Consider the following 11,562-nt stretch of genomic DNA (forward strand, 5'->3'; position numbering starts at 1 on the left):
CGGGGCCACGTGACTGCCTGTTGCTAGGTCTTGTGGCGCCAGGCCAGCTGATCTCTGTTTACTGGCTGATGCTGACGATGATGGAGATGGAGGAGCTCTGTTGTCCTTACAACGGCGCGCAATAGTCATAGTTTCATTAACTCCACATTCACAGGCCAACTCTAGAAGACTTGCTGGGCAGCAACACCCTCATCCCCAAAACTGCTTTCCACGCCCTCAAATGTACACAGGTCTTCCTGTAGAAGTCTGGCCAGCTTGACAGGATCTACATATCCCTGCCCCAAGGACATCTAAGCAACAGCCACAAGCAACCTGTATGTGCTGTTGGGGCTGTAGAGGCCGTGGTCCCATGGCCTAACCCAGCCCCCTAAAACAATGAAGAAGAAATAGTTATATTTTTTTGTCTAAGGCTGACCGTACCCAGAAGGAGGTTCGGGGGGCCCCTCCATCTGCTAAAAGGCCTGCATGCTTTTCTGCTTGGTACGTCCCGAGGTAAAAATATGCAAAGGGTCAAAATCGCCTCCGAACATAAGCCGCGTGAAGGACACTTCGATCATGGGCTGTCCTGGCAAGGCTTTCTGTCTCCTTTCTGCCTCCCCATTGCAACACTGTACAGATAGATAGATAGATAGTCCTTCTCATCATATTCGAACCTTCTCTGACTACATATTAAAACTGTCATGCACTTCCTCCTCCTCTTCTCTCTTCCACCTCCTCTATCTACATTTCTTCTTCTCTTTGTTTCTCCTCCTCCTCATCTTCCTTTTCGTTCCTATGTTGCCACTTCCTCCTCCTCATCATCATCATCTTCCTTTTCGATATATATGTTACCACCTCCTCCTCCTCTTTCTTCCTCTAATTCTAATAGCTACTTCCTCCTCCTCCTCCTCTTCTTCTCGCGGGTCAAGGGATATGAGAGACTTTAATACTGGTAGAATACAAGTTTAATACGTGGTGAATACAGTGACGTACATGATGATAGTCTTGTCAGGGGCGCCGTGGGAGTGGTTATAATTACCGGCATCACAAGTGGAGTGTCAGATGTGCCTGAAGTAATTAACACCGGGTCACTCTATTAGACTTCCCTACACCTCTTTTTTTTTTTCCTTCCTTCCTCCTCCTCCCTTTACCTGGTTCCTCGAGATCTCCTTTATATACTGTCCGTTAGTTAACATATTGCCTCTACTTTTTAGATTCTTTTCATATCCTTTTTTCTCCTCCTCCCCTCCTTTCTCCAAAACTATTTCTTATTTTTCTTCCTTTCCTCCTCTTTCCTTCCTTCCCTCCCTCTAATCTTACCAGCTCCCCACGCCTTGAAACACGCGCCAGGGAGGAGACTCTTACATATTAATTATGATTGATTGATTGATTGATTGATAGTTTATTGTTGCAGGTAAACAACAAGGGAGTATACCTCTGTACAACAAACATCTGCATATAAATTTCAGGGTTATGACTAATTAAAAATTATCATGACACGGAACTGCTGATCTCCGAGATTGAAAGACGGGCTTGTTTGTGGGATCCCCCAGGAGAGGATTACAAATATGACTGAAGGAGACACCAAAGCGGATGCAGCAGACACCGCACTTGACCGTAGATGTCCACGTGCCATGCGGCTGCCGCTCGCCGGAGCGGCAGAAACCGCTCGTGTGAAAGGGGCCTTAAGACCATCTTCAACAGTCTTTTGGCCATTGTTAGAGGTGGGGGGGTTCACCAGAGAAGGTAGGCACCGCCCGGGGATCGAACCCGAGTCCTTCCGCTTGTCGGGCGGACGTGCTATCACACCACGGTCGCCTCTCGGTGACATCCCACACAACTCCCTGCCTAAGGCCGCCCCCCTGGCCGGCCAGTCCGGGGAATGTGTATCGCTGCTGCAGGATCCTACTCACTGCGCCATGTTAGAGGTGGGGGGTTCACCAGAAAAAGCAGGCACCTCCCGGGGATCGAGCCCGAGTCCTTCCGCTTGACGGGGGGACGTGCTACCCGTCACACCACGGTCGCCTCTCGGTGACAATTAACCCACACAGCCATCATGTCAGGAGACCATCGCTGCCCAATTACGACGGTCGGACCACAGTCCGTACCTAGCCTACACATTGAGATGTCGTCTTAACGTCGTTACTTGGCGTAACCATATCGCACCAGCACACCCATTACCACACCCAAGGCCACGCGCGGCCACGATGATCGGCAAAATCGAACATCGGGAGGCGTCGAGTCATGATTGTGAATGTGTGAGAGAAGGCGACACAAAGTGATAGGTTCTATAGTGTCTCACATTTACGATCTTGACTCCCGAAGCCTCCCGACGTTAGAAAATGTCGCGCTGCCAGACGTACAGTACGACCATTGTAAATAGACCTCCTTAAATGTCGACCATTGCGCCGACGTCGAAAGGACGTTATTGAGACGTAGTTGAGATGGACATCCGACAGTCGTGGTTTATTCCCGACGGGTGACAGATGTCGGGGAGGGCGCCGATTGTTTTGAAATTTCCCGAACTGTCGGCATGTGGCCCGACGTCGGGATCGAGGCGTCTGGAGTAAAGATCGTGAAGTCTACTGGTCGAAAAGCTAGACATGTCTGGAGTGCTCTCGACTTCAAATATGATTATGAAACCCCTCTCCCTAATAGCACCCGTGAGACCAGAAACTACTAGAATTTGTTCATAGAGGACTAAAACACTTCTTCACTATGCACTGCCTGGGGGTTGGGATGGCATGTTCCTCCCTTCTCCTTTGTTGTTTACCTGCATCAATAATTTATCAATCAATCAATCAATCAAAAGAACGAGAAGGCCACACTAAGATGGCCGCCAGGCTGAGAAGGAGGCGTCACTCAGCACAGGGCAGCGCGCACTCTGGCCTACGTAACTCTGTGGGCGATGTGACAGCTGTGTGTTTTGAGGCGAGGGGAGGAGCCGCGGCCTGACCTGACCCTCGAGGCTGAAGGAGAGCGAGACGAGGAGGAAGAACAGTCAACCCAGCCACCAAACCACTGAAAAAGAAGAGGAGAAAAGGAAGGAGAAGAAGAAGAAGAGCCAGCCCCCATAAGCACTGAGGAGTAATAATAATAAGACAAGGACCAGCCAGCCCCCCAAACCACTGCAGGAGAGGCCGATGATACATGACCTCGTGACCTGCTTGTGACCCGGGGACATCCAGAGGACCATAAAGACCAGCTGAGGTTAGAAGACACTCAAGCTATTTATGAGTATTTAAAGATTATTACACCTCTCAGTCCATATAAAAAGGTTGGTATATGTTCAGAGTTGCGCATCTCACCGTGGTACTTCTCACCCTAGCCATGGGTTAGATCTCATTACCCTATGCATTTTGAACCCCATTTATGTGCATCGCAAACTGCTAGAAATGCCGCTTGCGATTTTTGAAAAGTTAGTGATTTTTTTGCGGTCGTCGGTGGGTGGGACTGATTTTCTTCCTTCTCTTCTCTTCTCACACTTCTCATGGGTTAGATCTCATTACTCTATGCATTTTGAACCCCTTTTATGTGCGCCGCAAACTGCTAGAAATGCCGCTTGCGATTTTTGAAAAGTTAGTGAGTTTTTTGCGGCCGTCACGGTGGGACTGGGATACTTTCTTCCCCGTCTCTTCTCACACTTCTCATGGGTTAGATCTCATTACCCTATGCATTTTGAACCCCATTTATGTGCGCCGCAAACTGCTAGAAATGCCGATAGTGATTTTTGAGAAGTTAGATGATATTGACGAAGCCAAACCACGATGGAGCACACCCTCATGCGGCGGCGGTGGATGCGGCGGCGGTCCAGCTGGTGTTGTGAGAAATACCTCCTCGCAGAAATAAGTCGCATATACATGTTGGGGGAAGTTACGTAAAGTTCGGTTGGAGTAGTTTAAATACACTCCCCCACCCAAAACCCTCGATTTCCCACGGGTGTCCAATTTGAACCTCTCTGCGAGCTATTTTGCGGCTGCGGCGGCGGGTCCACAAAAGGCATTGAATAGTCAACCATTTGGTGATTTCCGATGAAAAATGGTGTCTCCAGGATAAACAGCATCATATTTTGTCCAGAAATAAGCAGTCAGCATCTCGAAATTAGTAAGCTACACTTTCATGAATATTCCCCGGCCAAGTTGCAACTTCGTGATGAAATTGCTATAAGTCACTTTTTAGTAGTTTCCGAAAAAAAAAATTTATCTCCAAATGAAAAAGCACCATGTTTTGCCCAGAAATAAATAGCCAGTGTAGCATAATCATATATATTTATTACATCTTTCAGGCAATATAAAAAGGTCACCACACAATCATATCTATTTATTTATATCTATTCATATCTATTACACTTCTCAGTCCATATAAAAAGGTCACCACACATAATCATATCTATTTATTCATATCTATCTATTATACCTCTCAGGCAATATGAAAAGGTCACCACACATAATCATATCTTTTTACTCATATCTATTCATATCTATTACACCTCAGGCGATATAAAAAGGTCACCACACATAACTGATCCTACCTATTTACTCAGCTTGAGGCAATGATGGGCTGGAAATCCTGCAGCCTCAAACAGTAGGAGAGTGAGGTTGAGTTTTTAATGTTAATGGTATTTTTATAGGTTACAGCAATTTACCGTTTACCATTTACCGTTGATGAGGTTTCAGGCCCTGGTCCACCACCATAGCCATTTAATGTACAAAGAACTGTATTTCCAGGCTGCAGAGGACCGAGTGCTGAGTGAGGGGCTGAGCGGCCGTCCCTATAGTGCGTCAGGATGAGTCTGGTGCAGGTCATCAAGAACTATGTGACCCGGATGATCAAGGAGAGTGAGCCGGGCTACAAGATCATGCTCATGGACAAGGAGACGGTGAGCGGACTTGTGCTGGACTTGTTTTAGACTCGTATTGGATTTGTTGTATTGTTGTAATTTTGTGCCACCCGTCTGGTTGGCGGAGAAACGGCTCAGTGTGGGATGAGTATGAGGGCACCAAGTAGCGTGAGTGGGCATTAGTGTGTTCCTCTCATACCCGTGGGGCTGCCAGTATTTTTTTGGTATACCTATGCACTCAAAAGTCATTGTTACCGGGCACTTTGGGGTACAAGATTAACTGATTTGTGACTGCTCTCGTCCTGCCCTGATTATTATTCTTATTATTATGCTGTCAACTGACCCGAGGGTGACCTACTGGTTGTCACATGTCACCACGACCTCCAGTTTACTCAAATTTTGGGTCCCGTGTATTGGTCAACACTGCCTGTGCTGATCCATTGACACTAAACGCATGGACAGAAATGGGCATACAGAAGCACACAAGTTTATTAGTGTGTAGTTATTTTGTCTACCCTCCTCCCTCTACCTTATTCACCTCATATAATAAAATTGTTAATGACAATAATAATAATAACTAATGATAATGATAAAAGTAATAATAATCATAATAATAATGATAATAACAGACTCCCTTTGTGAGTGTGTTGTTATTATTATCATTATTATTATTATTATTATTATTATTATTGTTATTATTATTGCATTATTATTATTGTTATTCATCCCACCACAGATGTCCTTCGTGAGTGTATTATTTTTCACATTGTAGTATCACCATCAATATTATTATTATTATCATATTATTGTTATTGTCATACTATCATTATTTCCCCCCCCCCAGACCTCCTTCGTGAGTGTGGTCCTGGGCATGAGTGAGGTGATGCGCCAGGAGGTGTACATGTTTGAGCGCCTGGACCAGACCAGCTCCGGGGAGAACATGTCTTACCTCAAGTGCCTGGTGTTCGTGCGGCCCACCAGGGAGAACATTGACCTCCTCGTGCGGGAGCTGCAGCGCCCACGATACGGCACCTACTACATATGTGAGTGACGGGGCCGCTCCTGTTGTTGTTGTTAGTTTGTTGTTTGTTATTCTCTGTTCTTGTTTTGTTTTGTTTTTGTTGATGGCACTTGTTATTTTATTATTTATTATTGTTTGTTATTTATGATGATTTGTTGTTTTTATTTTTTGTCATTGTTGGTATTATTTTTATTATTATTAGCAGTGACAGCTGTAGTAATAGTTGTATTATTATTACCAGTAACAGCTGTAGTAGTACTGTAGTAGTAGTAGTCAGTAATAGCGGTTGTAGGAGTATTATTATTATTATTATTAATAGTAGTAGTGGTAGTAGTTTGAATAGTAATGCAGTAGTAGTAGTATCTTTATTATTCTGTGTGAATATATCATTATTATAGTTATTATTGTTCTCAATATCATCATTTTACTAAATTATCATATTATTAGTAGTAGAAGATTGATGGAATCACAGCAGAAATGTTGAAGTGTGGAGGAGATGTAGTTGTTAAATGGATGGTCAAGATAAGTGAAGTAGCATGGGAAGGGGGGGGGGGGGGGGTGCCAGCAGACTGGACGAAAGCCATCATTGTCCCAGTTTACAAGGGGAAGGGCAGGAGAGGGGAATGTGGGAGCTATAGAGGTATAAGTCTCCTGAGTATACCCGGAAAGGTATATGGAAAAGTCATAATAGAGAGGGTGCAAAGACTTACAGAAGAGAAAATCAGTGAAGAACAAGGAGGCTTCAGGAAGGGAAGGAGATGTGTGGATCAGATATTTGCCTTCAGGATGGTAGTAGAAAAAATATTAGCAAAAGGAAAGAAACTATACGCTGCCTTCATGGATTTGGAAAAAGCTTATGACAGAGTCGATTGGATTGCATTGTGGGATGTTTTAAAGATTTATGGTGTGGGAGGAAAACTGCTTAGTGCAATAAAGTCTTTCTATGAGGATGCATCTGCATGTGTCAAAATTACTGGAGAAACAAGTGAACATTTTGAGATTAAAGTGGGCTTAAGACAAGGGTGCGTCATGTCACTATGGTTATTTAATATTTATGTGGATGGTGTTATTAGAGAAATTAAGGGCAAAGTTGGAGAAGTTGGAGTAAGACTGATGAGGGAAGGAAGTGGGCACTGAATTCGATACTGTTTGCTGATGACACGGTGCTCATTGCAGAAAATGAAAGTGACCTACAAAATTTGTTCAGTGTTTTTGATAGTGTCTGTAACAGGAGAAAGCTGAAAGTAAATGTCAACAAAAGTAAAGTGATGGTTTGTGAGCGAAGTAGAAGTGAGGTTGTAGATTTTGTATGCCCATATAGAGTGGGAATTGAATGTGAAAAAGAATGCAAAATAATTTTGAATGGTGAAGAAATGGAGGAGGTCAATGAGTTTGAGTACCTTGGATCAGTTATGTGTAAGCATGGTGGTACGGAGGGAGAGATAGGAGAAAGGGCATTGCAAGGAAGAAGGGTGGTAGGGTCTTTGGGACGAATCATGAATGGCAGAAGTGTGAGCATGGAGGTAAAGAGGGATTTGAGAAATGCAATAATAGTACCAACCCTCACATATGCAAATGAAACGTGGGTCTAGAATGAAAGTCAGAGGTCTAGAGTGCAGGCAGTGGAAATGAGTTATTTGAGGAGTGCTTGTGGTGTGAGTAGAATGGATGGAATGAGTAATGAAAGTGTGTATGAGCGTTTTGGAACGTGTCACGGGTGAAGGGAAGAAGTGTGGAGTGGTGGAAGAAGTGAAGCGACAGACTTTAAAGTAGTTTGGCCACATGGAGCGAATGGAGGAGAGTAAGGTGACCAGAAGGGTGTATGTGAGTGAGATAGAGGGGGGGAATGCTAGAGGACGACCTCCAGTGAAATGGAGGGATAGGGTGCAAGAGTATGTTAAGGAGAGGGGGGAAAGATCTTTGAGAAACTTTGAGCAGGCAAGGAGGGAGTGTCTGGGTAGAGAAAGTTGGAAGCTCTTCTGCCGTGGCCTTCCCCTGGTGGGAGCTCCTCGGAGTAGGCGTCCATGAAATGATGATGATGATGATGATAAGATGTATTCATCATTCATCATTTCATTGGCTCAAACCTAAATTCTGTCGCTGAAGATGTATTATTATGTCCATACTATTTTCATTCTTATAGTCATGTTATGAATGAGCCTCTACTTGTAGAAGGTATGAATATGAAGTAGTATAAACTTATATTCATGTTGTACATACATATCACCTTTTGTCTACTTATTTATTTATTTATTTGTATATTTATTTATTTGCTCATTGCTTTTCATCCTTCAGTATATATTCCTTTTTTATAGTCAATTTGTGAATGAGCCTTTGCTGGTAAAGGGTATGAGTATAGAGTATAAATTCACATTCAGATAGTACATACATATCATCTTTTATTTATTTATTTATTTACTTATTTATTCATTTTTTGCTACGTTTTTATATGTGCTGCCCATAGCGCTGGTAGGCTGTCTTGAGGGGCCTCTTTGGTGACCCCAGCTCATCAGTGGCACAGGCGAATATTATTTATAGTGGCTGCTGTGATACATGACTCCTTGCTCTCCAGACTTCAGTAACGTGGTGAGCAAGAGTGACGTGAAGCTGCTGGCGGAGGCTGACGAGCAGGAGGTGGTGAGGGAGGTGCAGGAGCTGTACGCCGACTACCAGGCCCTCTCGCCACACCTCTTCTCCCTCAACATGCTCACCCATAGTCAAGGTGCGCCCCACACATTCCCTTATAACCCATTGATTCACTTAACCCGGTAGCAGCGACGGGCAAAATTTGTGGCTTTACCGTGTACCAGCGACAGTACAAATTTTTGCCACAATATAAACCCCCCAAAATAAATGGTGCATAAACTGATCACAAATGCGTTGATATGTATAGTATGAAATGGTTTGCGTGAGTGATGATTTTTTTCTCATATTTCTTGCTTGGAGGGGCCTTCAAGAAACATGATCCCTGCAGCTACCGGGTTAAGCTTCACCAATGACAGTCAAGTCTTTTACTACTTCCACCAATGATAGTTAAGCTTTCTGCAACCTCTGCCAATTTCTTCTTCCTTTTATTATTATTATTCTTTGTCTTGTTCTTCTTTTTCTTGTTCTTCATGTTCTTCTTCCTCTTCTTCTTCTTTTTCACTCTCTTGTTCTTTTTCTACTTCAATTTCTTCTTTTTCATTCTCTCGTTCTTTTTCTTCTTTTCCTTTTTCCTTTTCTTCCTTCTTTTTCTTCTACTTTTCTTGTTCGTGTTTCTCTTATGTATCTACTTTTACCTTCTACCTCTATACTTTCAGCCAACTCTATATCATTCTTACTACTGTGCATTTCAAGCCCCGTGTAATACTGGTTTTTTGCAATAGCGTCTGAACCAGGTTACTGATTGACATGGGACTAAAGCACAATGTGTATTAGACACCGGCGTAATTAGGAAAAATATAACCAAGTGTGTACTCCGCTCCATTAGGGTAGTTGTCTTAGAGACATGCCATCAAAATCTTATCGAAGGTAGGGTCAGCAAAATAGCAAATGGCAACTGAAGCACTGAGGAGCGAGGCGAGGTGTGCAGGCCATGACGTCAGGCCGTGACGTCAGGCCGTGGCGATGTACTGCCGCCCCCATTCACTTGCTACTTGACGGTGTAAAACAAATAAATTATTCGGGGGTGGAGTTTAATATATTGAACAGTGATTATGTAGTACTGAATACATATTAGACTTTAGTTAAGGCTGTTACCGTGATATAGTGAGTTATTATTTTTAAGCTTAGCGTAGTAATACTTTATAATACATATTTATGATATACGTGTATAAATAAATAAATAAATATATACATATATATATATATATATATATATATATATATATATATATATATATATATATATATATATAACTATACATATATATCTATATATATATATATATATATATATATATATATAGATATATATATATATATATATATATATATATATATATATATAGATATATATATATATATATATATATATATATATATATATATATATATATATATATATATATATATATATATATACACACAGGTAAAAAAAATAAAACAAGGCCCTCATTTCTTCCATATATTTTAAACCTCGATGCCTTCCTCCTCCTCGTCACTTTCCACGCGGATGATGACAGGATCCACCCTGTCATGGATATTGCCTGTTGCCCAGTATTCTTTTTCAAAACTTTCAGAACGCGGACTGCTCCTTCCCACACTTCCGAGTCACACACAACTTCCTCCAGTCGTGCCATGAGGTCTTTTCTAGTAAAATGATGTAAGGAGGGCTTACCTCTTCATGCATCCCCATACTTGCTCTATAGCGTTGAGCTCAGGATGTGCAGGTGGTAGCACTACCTCATGACCCCATTCACGAATGGTGTTGTCCACTGTGAATTGTGGAGGTGGTCTGTTTTCCTTGCATATTAGCAGGAGTTCGGACGCGTGGCTTGTGGTGGATATGACATGCTGTGCTGCTCAACCATCTTTTCAGGTCATCTTTTCTTGTTGCAGTGTTTGGACAGTGGCTCCCATCCGTAAGTCGGCTGTGATAGGGAGGCGTTGTCGATAATGAGCACTGATGGTTCGTTCAGTGAGGGCAGCAATCTCGTTGTTAGCCATCGATGGAAGAGTTCCGCATTCATTTCCCGTGGTAGTCCCCAGTGCTGTTCTTAGCAGTGTAGCAAAGGAATGAATCTTCTATGAAGCCGTTCTTGCTACCAGCTGCTACCACGACACGTTCACCTTCTCCTGGCGGAACTTGACGGCTGTAGGTGACACTTGTGGATGGTTGAGTGGTGTCCACCCATTCCTTGCTGTGGTTCATTCTGGTTGTGAACCAGGTCACAAATCGCGTAGACTATCTGGCGTCCCTCTTGGCGAAACTGTTTTAAAGACCTGAGAGCACGGATCCTCTTCCAGATGATGTTCATTGACTCCTTTCTTGCGTGAGAGTTTGCTTTTCAGTCTTATAGCGGAATCCCATCATGTGAAGCAGTCGCCATAACGATGTTTCCGATGTTCCGTCTGGTAGTATTCTTCCTTCTTCAGGTCTGTGGCAAGAGTAGCAAGTGTGAAACTCTCCTTTGCTTCAAACTTTCTGTGTATATGACATCGAATAGCACTGACATTAGAGTCAGCAATTATGTTTTTTTGTCTAGATGTCACAGTCTCTGGTGTCTGTGTGGTACATGTCTGTACAGGATATGATGGAGGGGCTGGTGGCGATATTGTTGGTGATGGTGGCCAGAATTCGGGCGGTGGAGGTGGTGTTCTTGACAGGGTCGGAGGCGGTGGAGGTGGTGATGGTGTGGCAGGGGTGAGGCGGTGGAGGTGGTGTTCTTGACAGGGTCGGAGAGGGCGGTGGAGGTGGTGATGGTGGTGGGGTCGGCGAGGCGGTGGAGGTGGTGTTCTTGACAGGGTCGGAGAGGGCGGTGGAGGTGGTGATGGTGGTGATGGTGGCGGTGGTGGAGGTGGTGTTCTTGACAGGGTCGGAGAGGCGGTGGAGGTGGTGATGGTGGCCAGGGGTGTGGTGGAGGTGGTGTTCTTGACAGGGTCGAGAGGCGGTGGAGGTGGTGATGGTGACGGGTGTGAGGCGGTGGAGGTGGTGTTCTTGACAGGGTCGGAGAGGCGGTGGAGGTGGTGATGGTGACCAGGCCGAGGCGGTGGAGGTGGTGTTCTTGACAGGGTCGGA

The 11,562-nt window shown here is 44.0% G+C and overlaps 1 protein-coding gene across 2 annotated transcripts in view; it reads left to right on the top strand.

Annotated features, from left to right (window-relative positions):
• Nucleotides 1–2,864: 2,864 nt before the first annotated feature.
• The window catches only part of LOC126995816 (vacuolar protein sorting-associated protein 45-like), a 34,800-nt gene continuing 26,102 nt past the window's right edge, over nt 2,865–11,562 (top strand). For both annotated transcript variants that reach the window (XR_007750731.1, XM_050855668.1), the window contains exons 1-4: nt 2,865–3,189; nt 4,707–4,858; nt 5,664–5,862; nt 8,413–8,562. Coding sequence is in view for 1 of the 2 variants with exons in the window: in XM_050855668.1 (XP_050711625.1) it covers nt 4,766–4,858; nt 5,664–5,862; nt 8,413–8,562 (442 nt within the window). In the remaining variant the exon portion in view is untranslated. The remainder of the gene's footprint in view (nt 3,190–4,706; nt 4,859–5,663; nt 5,863–8,412; nt 8,563–11,562) is intronic.

This window comes from Eriocheir sinensis, chromosome 9 (assembly GCF_024679095.1).
Source record: "Eriocheir sinensis breed Jianghai 21 chromosome 9, ASM2467909v1, whole genome shotgun sequence".
NCBI classification, from domain to species: Eukaryota; Metazoa; Arthropoda; class Malacostraca; order Decapoda; family Varunidae; genus Eriocheir; species Eriocheir sinensis.